At 40.1% G+C, this 24,649-nt stretch overlaps 1 protein-coding gene across 3 annotated transcripts in view; it reads right to left on the bottom strand.

The window, feature by feature from the left end:
- LOC126425277 (microtubule-associated protein futsch) overlaps nt 1-24,649 on the bottom strand; it is a 233,482-nt gene that overhangs the window by 160,220 nt on the left and 48,613 nt on the right. For 2 of the 3 annotated variants that reach the window (XM_050088249.1, XM_050088250.1), the window contains exons 7-10: nt 22,853-22,955; nt 15,774-15,982; nt 6,501-6,626; nt 3,044-3,296 (exon numbers count right to left, since the gene is read on the bottom strand). In XM_050088249.1, coding sequence (XP_049944206.1) covers nt 3,044-3,296; nt 6,501-6,626; nt 15,774-15,982; nt 22,853-22,955 — 691 coding nt within the window. The remainder of the gene's footprint in view (nt 1-3,043; nt 3,297-6,500; nt 6,627-15,773; nt 15,983-22,852; nt 22,956-24,649) is intronic. The other variant, XM_050088251.1, reaches the window with a different exon arrangement.

The following is a 24,649-nucleotide window of genomic DNA, read 5'->3' as shown; positions in this document are numbered from 1 at the left end:
ATATTGCCTGAGTATTTGCATGCCATTCAGTTACACTGCCTCTAGACACAGACAGTTTCAAACTGTAAAACTTGTCTCACTGTGTTAAACTTTTAACATAAAATGACACCTCTCAATAAGCAGATTATGACAGAGTTTTAAATTTTTAAATTCAGTCAATAATTATGCAAAATACTGAAAATCAAATTTTTTTGTTAGACCCAACACCAAACAAGTTTAAAGCTGATTCAGCTTGCTATAAACAGTTCCCATCAAGGAGTTGTGTTCAAAATAGTTCTCCCCCATAAGAACACATATTAGTTACTTCTCCTTTGAGTGAAAGATGAACAGACAAATCTGCAGCACCGCCATGGGCACCCTCATGGCACTCTTGTATGCCAATCTGTCTATGAACCATCCAGAGGAAACTTTACTTGACACCTAAAATTCCAAACCCTTGTCTGGTTCAGGTTCACTGATAATAACTTCATGGTTTGGACCCAGGGCCAAGACACCAAATACTCACTGCTCCATAGCAGAAACACCTTCTCCCCCATTGGTTTCACCTTGTCCTCCTCAGATATTTCTGAACGTTGATTTTCACCTCTCGGATGGTTTCATTCACAACAATCCCACTAACCATCAACAGAACCTGTATTTTGCCGGCTGACATCCCTTTCAGGCCAAAAAAATCACTACCTTATAGTTTGGCCACTGGGGGACAGTGCATCTGCAGTGACGAGAATTCTGCTCGAGGTCTCACCAAGGTCTTCACAGACCCAGACCTGCCAGATTTTCTGCACCATATCATCTTATACACTTTGTCGTCTTATAATACTCAAGAACAGCTGGAAAGGCGTACCATCCCCCCAAAAAATCTACACAATATCCTGTTCCATCCTTATGCCACACTCATGCAGGAGGTTGTAGTATATTTATAGAATCATCATTTAAAGATGGTTATTGAAACTTAAGAGCCTACCAGTTCACTGAAGTCTACTGCCGGCTTTACGCACAACTGAGACTCTATGAACATTTACTTTCATAAAGTGTTACACCCATGTATTTGTATGCGTTAGCCATTTCCAACTGTGACTCACTGATATCATTGTCATAGGATACTACATTTTTGTTTTGTTTTGTTTTGCGAAGTGCAAATTTTACATTTCTGAACATTTGAAGCAAGTTGCCAATCTTTGCACCACTTTGAAATCTTATCAAGATTTGTGTGTGTGTGTGTGTGTGTGTGTGTCTATATATATATATAATGGAAGGAAACATTCCACGTGGGAAAAATTATATATAAAAAATTATATATAAAAAAACAAAGATGAGGTGACTTACCGAACAAAAGCGCTGGCAGGTCGATAGACACACAAACAAACACAAACATACACACAAAATTCAAGCTTTCGCAACAAACTGTTGCCTCATCAGGAAAGAGGGAAGGAGAGGGGAAGACGAAAGGAAGCTTGTGTCTGTATGTGTGGATGGATATGTGCATGTGTGCGAGTGTATACCTGTCCTTTTTTTCCCCCTAAGGTAAGTCTTTCCGCTCCCGGGATTGGAATGACTCCTTACCCTCTCCCTTAAAACCCACTTCCTTTCGTCTTCCCCTCTCCTTCCCTCTTTCCTGATGAGGCAACAGTTTGTTGCGAAAGCTTGAATTTTGTGTGTATGTTTGTGTTTGTTTGTGTGTCTATCGACCTGCCAGCGCTTTTGTTCGGTAAGTCACCTCATCTTTGTTTTTATATATAATTTTTCCCACGTGGAATGTTTCCTTCCATTATATATATATATATATATATATATATATATATATATATATATATATATAATAGAGGGAAACATTCCACGTAGGAAAAATATACCTAAAAACAAAGATGATGTGACTTACCAAATGAAAGTGCTGGCAGGTCGCCAGACACACAAACAAACACATACATACACACACACATTTGTGTGTGTCTATCGACGTGCCAGCGCTTTCGTTTGGTAAGTCACATCTCTCTCTCTCTCTCTCTCTCTCTCATATATATATATATATATATATATGCCCAAACTCTTTGTCTTTAAATATGTCTGCTTGTGTTTGCATATGTGTGGATGGATATATGTGTGTGTGCGCGCGCGAAGGTATACCCGTCCTTTTTTCCCCCTAAGGTAAGTCTTTCCGCTCACGGGATTGGAATGACTCCTTACCCTCTCCCTTAAAACCCACTTCCTTTCGTCTTTCCCTCTCCTTCCCTCTTTCCTGATGAGGCAACAGTTTGTTGCGAAAGCTTGAATTTTGTGTGTACTTATTCTATCCCATCAGCGGCAGGACCACAGGTAATATCAGTTGTGGCATAAACTGCCTCTGAACATAATTACACAGTGCTACTCAAACATTAATTATCAATTTAAAAACAGAAATCAGACACACTGGGTTATGTCCCTTGTAGCACTGACATTGCGTTATTGAATTATAGATTCCAGACAGATTAAAGAAGTATTAAGAGGGTTAATATTTCAAAAGAAAGACAGTTAACATCTTCTATACACTCAATGCTCTAGGGATTACACCAATTTCAGGAACTTGATAATGACTAAAATTTTGACAGTGCTCCTGAGCATTTATTTAAAATTTATCAAGCCAAGATTACTACTGGACCTCATATCCACCATCACCAACACAACAGATTCATGTTTCACAATCTTCATCTATTAGACAACAAGGTCCATTGCAAACTGTTGCGCCACTGAAGGCAGGAAGGCGACTAATATTGCTTTGGCATAATAATTCTTTATTAACCCAATTAAGCTGGCATCGAGATTTTAGTCACTAAGATGTGCCTGAAAACGAGTTCGTTTTTTGCAACCAACATAATTATTTGTTCTCTATATGAATAAAGCAGCCCACGGAGCAATGACTTCGCATTAAAATGATGGTATCTATTCGTGTCTCCTTATAACTGTATGATATATAATTGACAATTCCCTGATTATGGGAATTGTCAGGATATTAATGATTCAAGGATGTTTCTGAAAGGAAAGGAGTACAATGGGGAAACTGTACACAGACCTCTTATAATAATCAGTATACTGTCCAGGAATGAGCGCGACTGGGTAATATCCAATTTTGGGAACATCCTTCGGAACCATTTTCACTGCACGATTATGCGGGTAGTGGATGGTGAACGTCTGCAGATCAAAGCAGCAACGGCGCTGGTCGCGGCGACCACGATTGAATGTGGCATTCCATTCGGCTGCAGACTGGATAGCTTTCTCCTTGGTGTCCTGCTGCCGATTCCCGGTACCTACAAGAGAGGACATTGCTGCAACAGAAGACACACATTCATAAAAAATGTTCTACTATTTTCACATATTTAACAGACGACCTTTGGAAACACATTAAAGGAACTCTGACTAAGACGTTCAGACAGCCGAAAAAAGAGGAGGCAGATTTTTGAAGTCAGTCAGTATCAGTGTTATTAAGGACAGAGCAACACCTTCACTGGACAAGGAAACTTGACCACTGTCTTGTTCAAGGTATCATCTTGGGAGCTGGATCAAATGGTTCAGGGAAACCACAGAAGATTTAACTCAAGATTGCTCTCAGTTCCTCCTACCTTGATACACAATTCTGAACTTTTCTTACTTTAACAACAATATAGACAGAATATAGTTAAGTTTCTTCCTGCGACATTTCCTATCGGAGTCTCTTGATCACTTTCTTGGCATTGATTGACGAACATGCAAGCATTCAAAATTTTATTATTAGGTTACTTTAATCAGTGGAAAACAAAAGATATTTTTTCAAAATTTATAATTTTTTTCATCATCTGTATCAACAGACTGTAGTAAGCACTAGCCACGTAGGTGCTTAAAATGTGTTTCATAAAAGGCTGCTTCTTCAGGAGTTTTAAAATGAAGAGGTCATGTACACTATGTGATCAAAAGTATCCGGACACCTGGCTCAAAATGATTTTCAAGTTCATGGCGCCCTCCATTGGTAATGCTGGAATTCAATATGGTGCTGGCCCACTCTCAGCCTTTGTGACAGCTTCCACTCTTGGAGGTATACGTTCCATCAGGTGCTGGAAGGCTCCTTGGGGAATGGCAGCACATTCTTCGCAGATTCAGGTCAGGACTCTGTGCAGGCCAGTCCATTACAGGGATTTTATTGTGATGTAACCACTCCGCCACAGGCCGTGCATTATGAACAGGTGCTCGACCATGTTGAAAGATGCAATCGCCATCCCCAAAATGCTCTTCAACAGTGGAAAGCAAGAAGGTGCTTAAAACATCAATGTAGGCCTGTGCTGGTATAGTGCCATGCAAAACAACAAGTAAGCCACCCCCATGAAAGACACAACCACACCATAACACCACTGCCTCTGAATTTTACTGTTGGCACTACTCACCCCCCCCCAGATGACGTTCACCGGCATTCGCCATACCCACACCCTGCCATCAGATCGCCACAATGTGTACTATGATTCATCACTCCACACAACATTTTTCCACTGTTCAGTCGTCCAATGTTTAAGCTTCTTACACGAAGCAAGGCATCGTTTAGCATTTACTGGTGTGATTTGTAGCTTATGAGCAGGCGCTCGATCATGAAATCCATGTTTTCTCACCTCCCACCCTACTGTCATAGTACTTGCAGTGGATCCAGATGCAGTTTGGAATTACTGTGCGATGGTCTGGATAGATGTCTGCCTATTACACATTACGACCCTCTTCAACTGTCGGTGGTCTTTGTCAGTCCACAGACGAGGTCCGCCTGTACGCTTTTGCGATGTATGTGTCCCTTCTCATTTCCACTCTACTATCACATCGGAAACAGTGGACCTAGGGATGTTTCTGAGTGTGGAAATCTAGTGTACAGACGTATGAGACAAATGACACTCAATCACCTGACCACGTTCGAAGTCCGTGAGTTCCACAGAGCTCCCAGTTCTGCTCTCTCACAATGTCTAATGACTACTGAGGTCGTTGATATGGAGTACCTGACAGTAGGTGGCAGCACAAGGCACCTAATATGAAAAACGTATGTTTTGGGGGGGGGGTGTTCCGATACTTTTGATCACATAGTGTAACAAATACCAAAAATATACAAACATGTGATGCTGTCAACACTGTTGTGTGTAAACGAAGATGGCCAGCTACCTATGAAAGTGAAAATATAAAGTCGTCACTGCCCATGAAAGCGCTGACCATAAATGTATTATTGATGCATTACATAAAATAAATATAAGTAATGGTTTTCTAAAAAGGTAATAACATTTCTTTGTTACAGCAGGAACATTTGCATGTGTCTTCTCACATTTCATTCCACCTCAAATGCCATCTCAATGCTAAATTTATCATACAAGGAAGTAATCCATTCCTTCACTGCATTCTTCTTGTTCTCATGTCTTTATCCCGCATCGATGCAGGTTTAGCATAGTTATGAACAGATTTACCACGGTCAATTTAATGGGTGGCCTGTCACCACCCCATTAAGACACCCCCCCCCCCTCTTTCCCCAGGACAGAGTGTGTGCGTGAATTGTTTAACTGAGGCAGGACTTGGGTACCAGCCCGCTATTCACCTAGTGGAATGTGCAAAACTGCCTGAAAAAGACATCTACATTGGCTGGCACACTTACCCTCATCATTAAGCAACTGGACGGATTTGATTTGGGGCCAGCGCACTGCCCCGTCCGAGAAGCACAACATTAACACGCACAGTTATCTGGACATGTATATTCCTTCCTTGAACTAATTGCAGCAGTAATATAAAGCATAATGGGAACAAAAGGGAGGAAAGGTTGTAGAAAACTGATAGAAATAGCATTGCCAAAAGAGACATACTCAATTCGAAGGATAAGATCAGAGTACAAGTAATAAAATCCAACACTGAAATTCAACTTCCAGGTTGGACCTGTTTTATCTTATGGTCTATATAAACTTTAACAAACTAATGGATGAGGGTTTCATCTAAATTCTAAATTTATACCTAGATCTACTGCTCATGAAAAGCACTTAAGTGCATGGCTGAGGGTACTTCTCACTGTAGCACTTATCAGGAATTCTTCCCATTCCGTTTGGATATGAGGTGCACGAAGAAATATAGCTTACATGCCTCTCTGAAGGCTGTAATTAGTTTGGACTAGTCTCTGGGAACCCTACAGAGGTGGTATATAGAGGTTGTAGTATATTACTATAGTCTTCATTTAACACTGATTTTTGAAGTTTTGTAAGTAGGCTTTCATGGGATAGTTTGCGTCTATCTTTAAGTGCCTGTGAGTTCAGTATTTTCAGCATCTCCCACGGGTCAAACAAACCTGTGAAAATTATTGTGTTGTTCTTTGTATACATTGAATATTCCACTTTGGTCATTTTGGTATCAGTACTTTGCCAATCGAGCAATATTATAGGACAGGTCACATGAGTGTTTTGTAAGAAAATTCCTTTGTAAACTGGTTGCACATAGAACTACATATTAAATATAAGAAGTTACCATTACTATACACAGAAAAGTCTGCTTACCTTTCTGCCTAGAGCTAAGTTCCTTTGCCTGGCGATCGCGGAGATATCGGCGATACTCTTCGTACTTGTCCTGGAAATCTGTGTACATGATATCTAACACTTCTGACGAGAGTACTGCAGTTAGACCTGTGGGAAGCCAAAGAGAGCAGATTTCACAATCTGAAATATTACAAAACCCAAATGCAAACTATCAATTATAGGCATTTGGCAACTGTCTTGGTAATAAAACTTGGGGTAACTGTAGCGTACACACATTCATTGTGTTACATAGACCTCATCATGGGAGAACTTTCAGAGATGTGGAATGTGTACAGTACACATCAACACAACACAAGCAAAACATAGGAAATTAATCTTTATAGTATATTAACAATAATCGATCACTATATTGCTCAAGACTATACATGTTTACGCTGGCTAAATTTAATCAAGCAAATTAGAAATATAGGTGATACTCTGAAAAAAGCTACTGTCTGTCCGCAAGAGAGACGCTGGGGAGAAACTCAGTGGAAAGGAAGAGGAGGAGGAAGAGGAGGATACTTGTCGTCGTTATCATCATCCATCATCATCATCATCTCATCTACATTCATTTATCAAGTAACTGAATCTTCAACTAGACATTTCCACCCACACTTATCTTTAGCTCTTCTTAATATAATGACCCGTAATCTTCTTCACTTAACCCGACCACATGCTCGCTGCCTTTCCTTGTGGTCTTTTGCCTACAATTCTGCATTGCAAGATGGTCTTTTCTAAAGTATCCACCCCTTTTCCCAAAATGTGCCAAAGGAACTGGAAGTAGCTTTGGCACAAGAGGATAAACTACTTTTGATGCAAAGTTCTTCTATAATAGAAGCATTGGTTGTTCTCTCTGCCAATGATACGTGCATCTTCCTTCAACACTACATCTTGGAGGAATCAGTCTGGATCTTGTCACTAGTTTTCATGGTCCACATCTTTGTTAACACCGAACATAAATTCCAATATTAGGCACAGTCTGTTCTGAATGCCCTTGTCTGGAGTGTAATCTCGTATGGAAGTGAAGTGTGGACAATAACAGCGCAGACTAGAGAACACAAGTTTTTGAAATGTGGTGCTGCAGGAGAATTTTAAAGATTAGATGGGAAGAGCAGAAGACTAATGAGGTGATACCAAATGAAATTGAGTAAAAAAGAAATACATTGCACTACTCTAGTAAAAGAAGGGATCAGTCAGTAAGACACATGCTGAGGTATGAAAGATTCATCAATTTGGGAATGGAGGTAAAGGGGGGCTGGTAAAAGTTTTAGAGGTAGACCAGGAAATGACTACAGTAAGCAGGTTCAAATGGATATAAGTTGCAACAGTTATGAAAAGGCTCGCACAGGATAGAGCAGCACGGAGAGCTGCATCAAAGCGACCTTTTGATTGAAGACAATAACACTGCCGACACCCTGGCTGAATGCTGTCAAGCATACCCCAGTACTTCCATGTCTGTGTGGTATGCTGATTAACATTTCATCCTTACACGAGCTTATTTTTAGTATTTTCAGTAAAGAAAAAAGTCATTCCAACAGATGAATAATGGTGCCAGTACATTATGCTATTGAGTTAATGGAATGTCTCAGATGAAAATGCCCAGAGCTGTGCATAATGCATCTTATGGGCATCTGCCAGACTTTGAGAAAACTCAAATCACTGGGACGGGCGACACTTTAACAAAAGGTCGCGAAGATAGTTGTCTGCAGTCAATTACTGCAGAAAACTGCTGATGAAACAAACATAGGATAATAGTGTGGCACAAACAACTGCACCACGAAAGGGTCATAGGATTGTCTGGCTGTTTTGACAAGTACACATATCAAAGAAGCTGAAATCAGGGCAGAGCTACAGGCAGAGTGTCACCGTAAAACATCAGGATCAGATTATGGGAAGCTGGGTCAAGATATCAAGTTGCATGCATCGTGTACTGCTGGCACTGTTCCACAGACAACAAAGACTAGCATGCAGTAGAGTAGGAGTGCTCGGTAATGAGTCTCACTTCCGTTTACAGCGGTCAGATTGACACCGATACATTCGTAAGAAATCCGGCGAAAGGTCACAGGAAGCAGCAATTCTCGAGACCTGTAACCTCTCCAAACAATCTGTAAGCCACCATACAGTACATGGTGGAGAGCACATTGTACCACCACTGGTCATTCTCTTCCATGCTCTACTCACAAATGGAGTGACATAAAAATGACTGTCTTCACGCCTCTGAAAGAGCTCTGATTTTTCTTATCTTGTCTTTGCAGTCCTTACACAAAATTTACTTTCTCAAAAGTGTTTCACAAAAAGAACATCATCTTCCCACCGAGGCTTCACGTTTGAGTTCACAGAGCATCACAATGTGCAGAGCAGAGTATTTGATGACAGGACTGATTTGGCAGCTGTTAGAGGATGGGGGGAGGGAGGCAGAATGCTCACCATGTGGGAAGACTGGCAAAATATATCGCCATACCCTTCATGACCAGAGCACCAATGACGTACTTGAGTAGGATACAGGAAGACTCCACACTGCAGTTAACACCACAAACAGCTAGGGGAATGTAGTGGTCTGCCTGGTCACCTGATTTTTCTCCTAGAGAGCAGCAGCAAGCATTTTTGTGAACTGACACACCACGTGTTCCGTACACGGTGAGAAACACCTCAATATGACATTTAGAAACAGTTTTCTTGCATCTCACAATGATTGCAAGAGTGTATTCATGGCTACTGGATCATATTTCATACTAACACCGATGTTGGACATCATTCCTGAACAGAATGAAAGTTTACTCACTGCATAACCAATATGTGATGATCATCTTCACAAATTTGAATGCTGGATAGATGTTTCGTGGTGTGATACTTTCCATTTCTAGCAGTGTACGTTACTAAGGTGAGCAACGATTTTAAAAAACTGACTAATAACACCAGAGACAGCCTCTACTACATATTACCAACACTACATCCTTCCAACCTGTATGTAAGTTCCAAAACATCTCACGGAAAGGGGAATGGTTCAAATGGCTCTAAGCACTATCGGGCTTTACATCTGAGGTCATCAGTCCCCTAGACTTAGAACTACGTAAACCTAAGTAACCTAAGGTCATCACACACATCCATGCCTGAGGCAGGATTCGAACCTGCGACCATAGCAGTCGCGTGGTTCCGGACTGAAGTGCCTAGAACCACTCGGCCACAGCGGCCAACGGAAAGGGGAATGTAAAGTTTAACACAATTCCTGTGTACTATAACTTCGCCCTTCCTGCGAGGAACATTCCCTTAAAAAAGCAGGGATGAAGGCATCCTTCAATACCCTGATGTAATTCGAACCTCTCAGAATGGAATGGATGAAATGAACGCCTCATTATTTCACCACAGCTTGTAATTAATCATCAGTCTGAAGTGTCAGATGTTGAGATATGATATATTGAGCCATAAAAGGACTTTTATGGGGAGTAAGGGTGACTAATATGTCTTCCAGTTGAGCACAATTTTAAGGTGCCTGTGTTTGGTTAGCATTTACATCCATATGACCTGTTGAGTTCTAGACAGACACAACAAAAAGACCATTACATGTTATAGCTGTCGGCCAAGGCCTTCTTCAGCAAAGAAAACACACACACACACACACACACACACACACACACACACACACACACACAAGCAAGCTCACATGACTGCTACTGCCAGCAGCTCCAACCAGAATTGGGCACAGCTGCCTGTGGGAGTGGTCATGTGTATGAGGTATGCTTTCTTGTGAGAATGAGTGTGTGTTTTCTTCACTGAAAAAGGCTTTGGCAAAAAGCTATAATGTGTAACAGTCTTTATACTGGGTCATTTTTACAGAGAGCAGCAATCTATCCTTTTCCTAATACCGTGGGTATTCCAACCTGGAGTTTCCATGTTTGAATCTTCATCCATACGCCATTTACAGTGTGTAGTAGAAGGTACTTTGTGTACCACTTTTTTTCAGCATGAATGGTTTGCAGCAAGAACAGTTGTTGATAAGCTTCCTTATGAGCTCAAATCTCTCTAATTTTGCATTCCTGGTCTTTTCTCAACGTATATATATGACGAAGCAATATATCGGCTGACTCTCCTAGAAATAAACACATCAAAAAAAGTTTTGCATCTCCCCAATTCTCAGAACTCCTGACGATAGACGTTGACTGTGGATATTGTATCACAGACACAGTCCCACTGACTGTCCAGAGATGTCACTAGAACAAACCAACGATGTAAACAACAATGCATGAGCAACGTCTGTTAGACGGAGTGGGTCCGACAGCCAATCACTTCCAGTCATTCCACCAGGAAGGAGGTACACGGCTCGTGTTGTCTGTACTTCAACCATGCCTAGACAGTCAATACTGTAGTTCGATTGCATCCTCATTGTTACTCTGTGCCAGGGAGGGCTCTCAACAAAGGAAGTGTCCAGGCGTCTTAGTATGAAGCAAAGCAATGTTGTTCGCACATGGAGGAGATAGAGAGACAGGAACTGTCGATGACATGCCTCGCTCAGGCCGCCCAAAGGCTATTACTGCAGTGGATGACCGCTACCTACGGATTATGGCTCGGAGGAATCCTGACAGCAATGCCACCATGTTGATTAATGCTTTTTGTGCAACCAGAGGACGTAATGTTATGACTCAAACTGTGTGATGCACAACTTCACTCCCAACGTCCATGGTGAGGTTAATCTTTCCAACCACGATACCGTGCAGCGCAGTAGATGGGCACAACAACATGCCAAATGGACCGTCAGGACTGATCTCACGTTCTCTTCACTGATGAGTGTTGCATATGCGTGGACCAGACAATCGGCGGAGACATGTTAGGAGGCAACACGGTCAGTCTGAACGCCTCAGACACACTGTCCAGCGAGTGCAGCAAGGTGGGGGTTCCCTGCTGTTTTGGGGTGGCATTAAGTGGGGCCGATGTACACCGCTGGTGGTCATGGAAGATGCCGTAGCAGCTGTACGATACGTGAAAGCCATCCTCCAACCGATAGTGCAACCATATCAGCAGCACACTGGTGAGGCATTCATCTTTGTGGGCGACAATTTGTGTCCCCATCGTGCACATCTTGTGAATGATTTCCTTCAGGATAACGACATCGCTTGACTGGAGTGCCCAGCATGTACTCCAGACACAAACCCTATCGACATTCCTTGGACAGATTGAAAAGGGCTGTTTATGGCTGACGTGCCCCACCAACCACTCTGAGGGATCTACGACGAATCTTTGTTGGGAAGTGGGACAGTCTGGACCAACAGTGCCTTGATGAACTTGTGGATAGTATGTCACAATGAATACAGGCATGCATTAATGCAAGGAGACGTGCTACTGGGTACTAGAGATATTGGTGTGTACAGCAATCTGGACCCCCACCTCTGACGGTCTCCCTGTGTGGTGGTACAACATGCAATGTGTGGTTTAAAAAAAAGGGGTGGAAATGATGTTTATGTTGATCTCTATTCCAATTTTCTGTACAGGATCCGGAACTCTCTGAACTGAGGTGATGCAAAACTTTTTTTTTTACGTGTGTATATTTCAATAGTAAACCACACCTTTACATAGAATGCTTCTCTTTTAGCATCAGACACTGGAGTTGGCTGTGCAACTCCGAGACACTTTCAAGTTTACTTACTAAATGAACATGCTACAAACGATGTTCTCTTTTTTGGATAGTCCGTGTCTTTTTAGGTGGATATTTCCCGAGGATTCTTCCGCTGAATCTCAGTCTGGCATCTCCCTTAGCTATGATTATGTTTATGTGGCCGTCCCACTCTAAATTGCATTATACACATAATCTAAATCGCACAATATGTATATTCCTAGATGTTTTATGGATGTGACTGCTACCGGCAAACATTTGGCAATAATGTAATAATACAATAATGCGTCTTTCTGCCTACTTATGTGTAATCCACTGTATTTGTTTATGTTGAGGATAAACTGCCAATCCCTGCATCGAGTATCGATCCTCTGCATGTCGTACTTCACTACAATTTTCTAACATTGCGACTTCTCTGTACAAAACAGCATCATCTGTGAAAAGCTTCTTAGAGCTTCCAATGTTATCCATTAAGTCATTTATAATTATTCTGAAATGTTACGATCCTACGACATTCCCTCCAGGTAAGATCAAACGACCCATACTCCCAAAGATTTCTCTTCGTTGAGAATGACATGTTTGCTGCAAACTCTTTAATCCAACAATACAGTTGCTCTGCTATTCCGTATGTGCTTATTTTGTTCAGCTGATGTTTTGACTATCAGAGATGCATTCTCATCTTTTCTAATCTGATCGTTTCCAAACTTCCCCTCAAAATCCAGAATGAATTTTTATATCTGTAGCAGAATGGACAAAACTTTCTGGCAGATCAGAACTGCCTTGATCAACCAGGAAGTTTCAAACCAGTGCCCAATCTGTTGCAGACAATAAATTCAGTCTGGAAACTATCCTCTAGGCTACAGCTCAGCTATTTCTCTGCAATACGCTTTCTTCCAGGACTACTAGTCCCATAAGGTATGCAGGAAAACTTCTGTGATGTTTGGAAGTTAGAAGATGAGGGACTGGCGGAAATAAAGCTGTGAGGACAGATTGTGAGTTGTGAGTGGATAGATCAGTCAATAGAACATACGCCTGAGAAAAGCAACAAGGATTCGAATCCCAGTCCAACAGACAGCTTTAACCTCGCAGGAAACTGCCCTCATATGTTTCAAAAGAATAATAGTTTTGTTACTATAAAGGGATCTCCAACAGTTCTACAACATGCCAGATCCATAATAAATAGTTTTAGTTCTATTTCTTTCTGTCTGTCTCTCAGTCCAAGGTGGGACCAGAGATGGGGAGGAGTCATAATTCCATCTCCCCCCCCCCCCCCCCCATTTAAGCTGCTAAAATCTACCTTCTGCAACTGAAGAATCACTATGGCCATTTCTTTGGGTAAGATTGATCTGTTTTGTCTGCAGATCATCAGTTCTGACTCCACAAACCTCAGTCAGTCACTCCACACCCAATAAACAAGGCATTATCTTGCACGCGTGTGCATGTGGGGAAAAAGAAAGGACACACACACACACACACACACACACACACACACACACACACACACACACACACACGTGCGTGCATGCGCATGCACTGTGGGAATGGGGTGAAGTTTTACTGTAAAGCACACCAAAAGATAATTATGACATAAACTGAAGTTTATTTTGGGTGAGAATTGAAACAGCATAGGGTTCTAATTGCCACCAAGTTGTCAACATGTAGTATTTCCTGTGACAGGATTCCATTTACTCATCTCGTATGAAAAGTACGAGTTATTGTGGGGTTATTCTGACCCCAGGCACACAAAGAATATGCCTGGTGTTATCACTCACAAAAGAATTTGGAGCCCCATAGCAGGTCAACAATAAAGACAATTAAATGCAAATGAAACAATAACTTCTGTTACATGTACAGTATCAGTGCAGTATTATACATTTGCTATTTCACTGCATTAACAACTGTATCTGAACATAAAAAATTTAGTTTTTACTTTCTCTCTTTAACTGTATTCATTTATTTTTATTTATGAACTTGGCCAGCTATGGACCACAGACAACTTAAGACTTATGGGGTTTCTTTTTCTTCCGTTCTTCCCAGTATTTCTTCATTATCTTGCCAACTACTCGTCTCTGCTCATCTGTCCGCACTCTCTTGGGTCGAGGTTTTGGCTCATCTTCTTCATAGTTTGCGTTTTCTATCAGTAGCCTGAAGTAATTACTGTCACGTATTATTTCTTCTGTAACACCTATTATATTGGCATCTTTCTTTACTGCTTCTATCCATCCTGCAGTTTTTTTCAGATTAGTAATGTAATTAAAAATTTTCTTTGTAATCCATGTTTCTTCCATTGTGTTTAAATGTCCATACAATTTTAGCCGTCTCTTCCTCATTGTATCTGTGATCTTTTCTGTATTTTTGTATAAGTCTTCATTTCCCCTTTTAATCCACCTATTTTCCTTGTTTTTCTCAGGACCTAGAATTTTTCTTAGTATTTTTCTCTCTCTTTTTTCTCGTTCTCTTAATTTGCCTTTCTTATTCAATGTTAGGCACTCTGATCCATACGTTGCTTGTGTCCTAATAACTGAATTATAATGTTTAATCTTTGCTTGTATTAATATGTATTTCTTACTGTAGTAGTTTTGTGTTAATTTATATGCAAATTCTAACTTTTTTATTCTTTCTTTATTTGTTGTGTTGTCCAGTCCATTGGCTTGGATCCACTCCCCCAGGTATTTGAATCTATCAACTCTTTTAATTTTTCCATGCTTTGTTTTCATAAACTTTTCTGTATTATGTTTGTGTTCTATATACTCGGTTTTTTCATAGGATATTTTTAGCCCAGTTTTTCAGCAATCTCGTGTAACAGATCAAGCATAACTGTTGCGTCTGTTCGGTTTTCAGTTATCAATGCCATATCGTCTGCAAAGGCTAAACAAATTTGTTCTTTCCTTGGCTCATGCTTATACCCTTTGTGCCTCTAATTTTTAATGTGCTTTCCCATGTTTTTACTATTTTATCCACAACCAAGTTAAAGAGAATTGGGGACAGTCCATCTCCTCGTTGAACTCCTGTTTTGATTTTGAATGGTTCAGAAATTTCGCCTTGAAATTGTATTTATAAGAATATATAATAGCAAATATCTAGGCTTGTTAAAAAATGTAGGTAAATTAAAATAGAAGAGGAATCTGAAAAAGTTCTTTATGTGAGGACAAGTGTTGACAATATTAAAAAAGGAGGTTTGTGTTTACTGTAGGAAGCAAATAAAATGTACGATTCCCGCAATGTGGCAGTGACTAATTTACTAAAACAAAATATTTTACCAACAATAGAAAATCCAGGATGCAATAATGTCTGGCCTCAGCAGCCAGAGACAGTGGTCACACACGTGTGTGAGAGTTGCGTTTATGTGATTGTGTGGGTGTATGCTGTCTAATTCTGAAGAAGGCCTTTTGGCCGAATGCTTAGTTGTTTAGCAGTCTTTTCGTCTGTCTGCAACTCGACATCTTCATTACATGGTGAGTAGCAATTTGTCCTTCTCATAACATTATTCCAATAAATATTTGGGGTGATATGTTAGCAGTCAAACATAGCTCGTTTCAAAGTTGAACTACTGACAAGTTTTTATCTGTTGATCTACTTCACAAAAATTTATATAAAAACATGATGGCAAATGATTCCTTCTCCATTAATAGATAAACATATCCACTTACCCATGTCACACATGTTTTCAGAGACAAGCCCTTTGTCACGAAGGTAGGTCTTCTCTTCGGCATCTATGGGACGTCGCTGAAGGTCAGGATATTTTCGCTTGAATGACTTTATACCGAGGTACTCGGAGATTTGCTCTTGAATCATCAAGTGATCGCCAGACTTTTCTGGCCACTGGTACTCTGCTATCTGATCCACTGTGAACACCTTGCTGCAAAGATAGATGGTGGAACATGTAACAGAGTGCTCACAGTATTATCACACACATGTAATTGTGGAGGGAGACACAGTCTTGTCTAAACTAAGCTATGTCAAATGGATGCAGGCTGCAGTAGTCATGCAGAGATGAATAGGGTTGCACAGGACAGTCATGGAGAGCTACATCAAAACCTCTCTTCCTACAGCAGACCACAACAAGATGTTTTTATTGTGTCGAGTTACTTCAGTCCTTACAATTACAACTTTTGTATTAGTGGCATACACTGAGGTGACAAAAGTCACGGGATAGCCATATACACATATACAGAAGGTGGTATTATCCAGGGTGTATATGCGGACAAGGAAAATAAATTCCTGGATTTTGCACGGATTTCCCGGTTAAAAATACACTTTCTCCCGCGTGAAAAAACACTTTCTCTGTGTTAAGTGACAGTATATTTTCCCTCGGAACTGCAAAACTCATCAACCCTTTGAATGGTTATGGTTTTATATACGGACACAGAATTTTCCGGCACTTTAGAAAACAAAACTCAGGGAAAAAGGTACGTATTGCAAATGTCTTTGATGTGCAGCAACATGTACGTTGCGTATTTTCGTATTACGAAAGTATACACTGGAATTCCATCAAATGCCGTATTCTACTATCCGAATCATTGAAATCGAGATTGCGATGCACTTTTATAACCCAGTCATAGTCATAGTGATCTCACCAGCCGATGACAGCGGATATTCAGAGCATAGGACACGTGACATAGTCAGTCAACAGCAACATCATTGGTAAGTAGCATGAACACACAAACAGGGAAAGTCAATAGTTTAAATTAATATACATAGTATCGCTACAAGAAAAGCACAGCTTTCACATATAATATTGGTCTCTAAGGTTAATCAGCTGCAAGAGAAGCTAAGCTTTTGCATATAATGTTGATCTTTTTTGCAAGTGTTACACTTTAAGACATATCACACAAATATACCAGTAAAATTTTTAATAATGACATACAGGTCTGATCTTCAGGGTTCGAAATTCGTCTAAATGGCTCATGATCAAAGAGTTGATTTTTAAATGAGAGTCAAACGCTCTGTATAGCTGACTGTATAGTGAAAGGCTACCCGGCCACTGACCACCTCCTGTGCGAATGCGCACACTTTGCTCAAACTCTTACGGGAATTGTCACCTTAGATCGCGCGAGTAATGAGTGAATGGGCAAATATCCTTTAGGAACATTACAAATGTAGGTTATGGACAGTTGGGAATGTGGGTCTCACGGGAAGCGTACAAGGAATATGTCCCTGCAGTCGCGCTATCCTCTGTGCCCTCAGTGGCTCAGATGGATAGAGCATCTGCCATGTAAGCAGGAGATCCCGGGTTCGAGTCCCGGTCAGGGCACACAGGTTCATCTGTCCCCATTGAGGTATATCAACAACACCTGTTGGCAGCTGAGGGTTTCGATTAATTATCATTTCTTTCTAGAGAAGCTGCATGGTCATCATTGGTATTTGTTCTTTCGGAACAGTTACTATCTTCGGGATGTAAATTTTCTTGGATCATCAGTACTGTATTATATCATGTTTGGTTCTTTATTATGGCATAATGCCATACGTACCCTTGAAATGCAGCGAACATTTGAAACTAGCCAGTACTGTTTTTTCGTTTTAAATACATTGACTGCCTCTGCGGTTTAATAAAAGTCAAATTTCTTTATCAAACAGACAAAAATAACTAAATTGTTCTGCAAGGCGATTAACGTTTGACTGTCTGAAAGGTGAAAATAAAATAAAATCTGAAACTAAAAACATATGTTAGCCTTCCGTAATTATGTGAACATATTTTAATTCACTTAATAGCTCCCAGCCACAGATATCCGTTTTGTTTTCATTTGACGTGAGAGTGAACGAAGGGTAAACAGCAAAATCACTAAATGTAAACACGGGTCACGTGGAGACTACCCACTATAACTCACACTGCTCTGCGCATCAGCCCTGAATCTACGATATTTGCTGACCGGGTAAATACTGAAAAATCGAATATTTAAAAATATGTTCATCTTGTAGCGCACATCTTTCTGAAAAGGCTGAAACCTAAAACATATGTGTTCGAGGAAATGTAAGACATGTTATTTGTTCAAAGTGCAAAGTGTGTCAAAGTGCAGTGCCAAGCCTCTTCAGACAGCATTCTTCTATCACACGTCACTGTATTTCGCTCTGTGGAATTAAAACATGTATATTTTGTAAAAGATGCCATCAAACTATATTCAGGACAGTGGAAATTTTAATGTCCTGTGGTGCCTCTCCAGCTCCCAATCGGACGGTTTATTTGGGGATGGGATTATTTGTAATCAGGAGAACAAGAACGCTTCAGAAAATTTGCACTCTTTATTGCCTATTAGCTAATACGTTGCTGTTTTGTGTGACATAAAATTAAATATAGGATACATAAAACCAATAAAGACAAGAGACAAGCAAGAAAGTACACATTTCTTAAATCCTTAGCTCCTAGCATTTTTTTCTCTCTAATCTTGCTACAGCTTCACATGGCGTGCTTTCCTTTCTGAGAAAGAGTCTATTACCTCAAAGTTCTTCAAACGTTTTCCTACATGAAGAATCAAAATGTCGTTATATAATACTGAAAAATCTGTTAATACAAGTAATACCCAAGACCGGTGTAGTTTCTGTATCCGGTTACGTCTATTTTGTCACTGTGTGCTGAATTAAACAAAATAGGACTTTCTAATATTGTAGCAATTTTGTAACACAAGCCAAACAAACGAGACTGTTTTGGCACAAATGGTCATTTTTATAACACGACAGAATGTAATTCACGAAGTACCAATATCAAATGACTATTAGGCCTACTACAAGCAAAAAACTTTATGTTAGAAAATAGTTTCACATTTCATTCATATGCACCAGTTTCTCAAGCATGAGATTGAAAAGTAGTATTATGAAATTTTTTTATAAAATTGGAATCGTCTTATTATTCCATAATTTGTGTGACGTCACCGTTTCTTCTCCTTCCTCGTTCGAACAAACAATCTTGTCATCACCAATTCTGTAGCTATTCCTGTCATTGTCAAAATTTGTTCGCCAATTAACTTCACTAACCCTGTCAGAATCACAGGTTTAGTTATCTCACAATTATTCTCCGGTTAGGTGTTGTTACATGTTCGTACAACACGTTTTCTGTGTTGCTTCCAGAATAGAACTTAAGCGGCTGCTAGCTGGGGACTGTACAACTGGTCCTGTAGCGAGCTGGCCAAAAATTTTCTGTCAAAGTTTCATTTTCTTGGACACACCGAGAAGATAATACATAATCTTTCTCACCTGTTATTCCTGTTAGTCGTTTATTTCCACTCTGGTAGTCTGAATCTATGAATTTCGCTAGTAATTATAACAATGCTCATCATTCGCAAACCCAATCAACCACATAATCAGACAGTGATTGGCATTCATCCGTTTGGCTTTACTTTGCTCAGCTCGTATAGCCCCGTCCCCTTTTGTCTGCGGAAAGTTTATTTCTAGATGCGACGAAGATTCTCCTGACAGACACATCACATATACTATGCACGCATTCAAAAATAAACTTATGATTCATTCAGAAATCAACTTAAGATGTGTTCAAGAATGTTCAAAAACCAACAGGGATGCGTTTCAAAATCATATGAATAATCGATGGACCAATGTGCGCTGGATGCTAGGCGCTTTGCGAAACAAGTTTTCTTCCCCACAAGAATATGAATTTGGCGCCCCCTTTACCCGGTAGCATCTAGCTGCTTGCTGCGACTGCACAGATTCCTGTAGCCAGAAGCAGGAGAATCTACTACTCAAACGTGACTCAACTGTGCATGTGCATGAGCCCGCTCGTAACTGCTAAAATGAATCTAATGTAAACCGTTGTGACTTCATGCTCATCGGAGGCAATTTGTTGTTATGAAGCATTGCATAGTCTTTCTAAAGACTTTGACACATTTTGCTGTTGGCAGACATTTGCATGAGCACTGTGTGCCGTTTTTGTATGTGGCGCATTTCCTTTGCAATTTATTTTGGTTTTTTTCTCTAGTTTATGTTTTATTGTTGAAGTATTATTCTGCAGTACAGGATACAGTAGTATCCTTTGTTAAGAGTATCAGTTCTTACCAGTCAAAACTACAAAAATTTAACAGAAAACTAAAACAATGAAAAATTCCCGAAATTCTACGAAATTCCCAGGTTTTTCCCGGTTTTCTTCTGGATGAAAAAATTCCCGGCTTTTTCCCAGATCTCCTGGTTGTCCTGGGTCGTATACACCTTGTTATTGCACACACAAGGTATAAAAGGACAGTGCATCCGTATTCAGGTGATTCGTGTGGAAAGGTTTCCGGTGTGGTTATGACTGCACCGTAGGAATTAACAGACTGACTGTGGAATGATAATTGGAGCTAGATGCAAAGAACATTTCCTTTTGAAAATCATTAGGGAACTCAATATTGCGTGATCCGCAGTGTCGAGAGTGTGCCACAAATACCATAGGCATTACCTCTCACCGCGGAGAACACTGTGACTGATGGCCTTCACATAACAACCGAGAGCAACAGTGTTTGTGTAGAGCTGTCAGTGCTAACAGACAAGCAACACTGCATGAAATAACAACAGAAATCAATGTGGGACATACAACGAATGATATGTTAGGACAGTGTAGCAAAATCTGGAGTTAATGGGCTATGGCAGCAGATGACTGACACAAGTGCTTTTGCTAACACCATATCACCTGTGGCACCTCTCCTGGGCTCGTAACCGTATCAGTTGGAGAACCGTCGCCTGGTCAGATGAGTCCCGATTTCAGTTGGTACGAGGTGATCGTAGGGTTTGAGTGTGTTGTGGACCCCACTAACTCGTGGACCCAAGTTGTCAGCAACACACTGTGCAAGCTGGTGGTGGCTCCATAATGGTGTGGATTGTGTTTACATGAATCATTGACTGTAAATGACTATGTTCAGCTACTTGGAGACCATTTGCAGCCATTCATGGACTTCATGCTCTCAAACAATGACAGAATTTTCACGGATGACAATGCACCTTCCACCTTGGCACAAATGTTCGGAAATGGTTTGAACATTCTGCACAATTAGAACAAATGATTTGGCCACACAGATAAGCCAACATGGGATATAATCAAGAGGTCAGTTCATGCACAAAATTCTCATCGGAAACACTTTCACAGCTATGGGCGGGTTTAGGGACAGCGTGGCTCAATATTTCTGCAGGAGAATTCCAAGGCTTTTCGATTCCATGCCACATAGATTTGTTCAACTACACCGGGGAAAAGGGAATCCGGCACGATATAAGGAGGTATCCCATGACTTCTGTCACCTCAGTGCATTTTTAATACAGTAATATAGTACATTGCGCTTTACAATCACACCATTTTGAAACGTGTTGTGTGACCGATTTTTATTCTGGATCTTGTTCATTAACAGTACTGGAAAGGAAGGGCGATTTTGTTGCCTGGTACATTTAAGAGACAGAAAAAGACAAGAAATATAAGTGAAAAAGAGAGAGGGGGGGAGGGGGAGCAGCTGTAATCTTGATTGCCATTTGGTCATATTTGAGGAATTTGAGTAGTCTAAATGGAACCAATCTGTTGGTATATTATAGAAAATTGTTGAAGTTTGGCCTGTTACTGTAAATGTCAAAAAACCAACCCAGCCTATCAACTATGCCTACGTGCTTGGTAAATTTTGTTTCAAATGAGATGGCAATCAGAGATGAAGATTTGTTGTCTAGGCTTTTAGTAGTACACGCTAACTGTCACACTGGACATTGTATATATGTTACGGAAGAGATGGATACATCATCACCTGTGTGTTCCCCATTGGAATATTGGATATTTCGTCGGGTGAAATGATGTCCGACAGTTCGCAGACTGATATGATGGACACACTATAGGCATAGGATTATAACATCCATTTGTTTGGGAAAATTTGTCGGTGGAAAATGCAGTTTGTCGAAACATTTAATGTCAAGTTCAGCTACAGCGGTAAAACTGAGAAGCTACCAGGCCAATTTGATTCATACGCTGCGAAATTTCCTGCATTTAGGCATTACAATGTTAAGGATGAACTAAAATTTTTAAAAATAAGTACCAGAATGCAATTGTTAAAGTCCAGACATATGTGTAAAGTTCTAATTTTCGGATGGACAGAACAACAAATGACGGTCAGACATGGAAGAAATTTTTTGAAGAATCTGGTTCTATGGAAAAAGTAAGATTGTGTGTCAGCAATAAATTGGGACAATTTAGTTGTCAAGGATTTGACGCTTCTGGGGTGCCTTGGCACAAATAGACTGGTAAAAACGCATATGAGATTGTTATGTATAATAAACCTACCAAGTCAGTGACAGTAGATGATGTAACAGACTGGAGAGATATAGACAGTAAATGTGAGGCATAAAATACTGTATATCAGAGCAATCAATTTTACGTTGGTATATTGGTTAGTAGTTCGGAGCCTAAGGCTGATGATAATATTCAAGTTGAAGTTCAATATTTTCCAAGTATGGTAAAAAATGTAATACATCAAACATTTCGTAAACGGAAGAGTAAAATAACATTCTGAATAAAATTTTGTCTGAGCTGTGGTACCAATACTAGAACCTCAATAAAATAGAAACTTCAAAAGACACACAGCCTCGTGCTTAAGGAGGCATCCAGTATTATAGGGTATAACATATAGGCTGCAAGCAGTTGCAAAAGAGCAAGGAATTAAGTGTATGTAAGTGCCAGTCTCACAATGTTTAATGTACCCAATTTTAAGTCTCTTAATAAACACTACAAATGCCTGTGCATGTGTATACGAAGATAGCTGCGAACACACATTTTACTTACATTTCTGCATCACACACCTCCATACGATTCTTCTTTTTCACACTTTCAGTTGTCGCTGTGCTGATCACACTGCCCTGAGATTCTTCACCAACTCCTTCTGCACCTGTTGGGAGAGAAATTGTGCATGTCAGTGTTTGCTAGGTTTATTTTTTAGTCTGCTCATTTTCACAGCCAATTATTTGTCTAGCTAGAGCAAACAAAAAAACCTAGTTTCAAAACACAGTCCATACACGCCACATACCAAATTAAAATTAAAGTTTTGATTTGGTAAGAGGCACATGTGTATTGTGGCATTCATTCTGCAAGCATTATGAAGCATGTGTTGTCACTTTGACGTTTAGTATCAAGACCAGGTACTGTCAGTGCAGCCGCACCAGGCCAGGCTTGAAAATCAACCTGTAAAGTTCGAAACTAGTCACCTGATATAAATACTGTAACTGTTGACAGAATGAAAAGTAAAAATTTTAAGGAATTTAAAAAAGTTTCCGATTCCCTGTCAACAAAATGGTGAAACTGAAGTAATGGTTGCATTTTTTTGTACGTGTATACTGCTGGCTCCACACATTGAGAGAGAAAGAGAAAGTGGATGTGCGTTTCTCTGCCCGCAAACATAACTCTCGAAACTGTTTCAACTGTCAAGGGAAACTGGTTTTCTCTGTGGGAGCTGTAGTGACATTAGAAGCCTTAAAATTTGTCGGCTCCCTTTAGGTTTCCTTAGTCCTCGTTTTACCTGATTCTATGTCAGTTTTACAATCTCTAAGGCACCTTGGTAATCATTTGGCAATGCGTCCAGTGTGAAATCCAAGTAGAGATGATAGAATTTCTGTGGTTTAAATCTTGCTGCAGCATAATTCATAACAAAGATGTTGATACCCTTGTTAAAGAAGCCAGAAAATCCACAACTTCCACAATGACCTCAAACTTTGCCTTCTGAATTGTACTGCGTGGCCACACAGAATGCCTTGCAACAATGGCAACAAGCTTGAATGTGTCTTCATTATTCAGAGGAAGACATTATGCCTGTGTTCAGCTTGTTATACTAAGCAGAACCTGGTGTTGCGATGTTCGCTTACTACATTTCTGATATCTACAGTCTGTCATATGTAATTTAATCATGGGAGCATCCCAATGCATCTCCTTCACATTGGAATACTGTATTTTTTATGCAGCGTTATTTTTATTTAAGCTCTGAACAGTTGTGTTTCTAGTGCACCTATTCTTTTGTTTTATCTGTTAAATTGTGCTGCTGCGGAAAATTGAAACACAGCATGTTTCAATACCTTTGTTAGATGTATATGTGCATTTTTATTTATATTTGTGCCAGCATCACAATGTTAATCGTTAATGTTGTTCTGCACCTACATCCACATCTACATATATACTCTACATCTACATATATACCAGTTGTCAGGGTTTCTTCCCATTTCATTCACATACAGAGCATAGGAAGAATGATTGTTTGAATGCCCCTGTGCTACATGTTGAAAACAGAGTACCATGGCCTGGGTTCCAGGATGGTCATTTACTAAGATACATGGCTCACTGGCAATTCAATACGTCAAAAAATGAGCATACTCAAAGCAAGGAACATCAGGAACATTAAAGACTTCAAAGAGGAAAGAAAAAGCATAGCACTTACAATAAATATCCCACTGATACGGATATATGTGTTTTTTGGGAGGCAGCAATTTCTGCTATGTTGGGAAGAATACAAACACAGACTTGGTGAAAACTTGAAAGCTTTTGTCACAGAGAATTGGACTTCAATACTAGAATGGCAAAAAAATTGTTCTGTGC

The sequence above is a fragment of the Schistocerca serialis genome, chromosome 10 (assembly GCF_023864345.2).
Source record: "Schistocerca serialis cubense isolate TAMUIC-IGC-003099 chromosome 10, iqSchSeri2.2, whole genome shotgun sequence".
Taxonomy (NCBI): Eukaryota; Metazoa; Arthropoda; class Insecta; order Orthoptera; family Acrididae; genus Schistocerca; species Schistocerca serialis.
The sequence above is the reverse complement of the archived record's forward strand: the minus strand, read 5'-3'. Positions and strand labels throughout refer to the sequence as shown.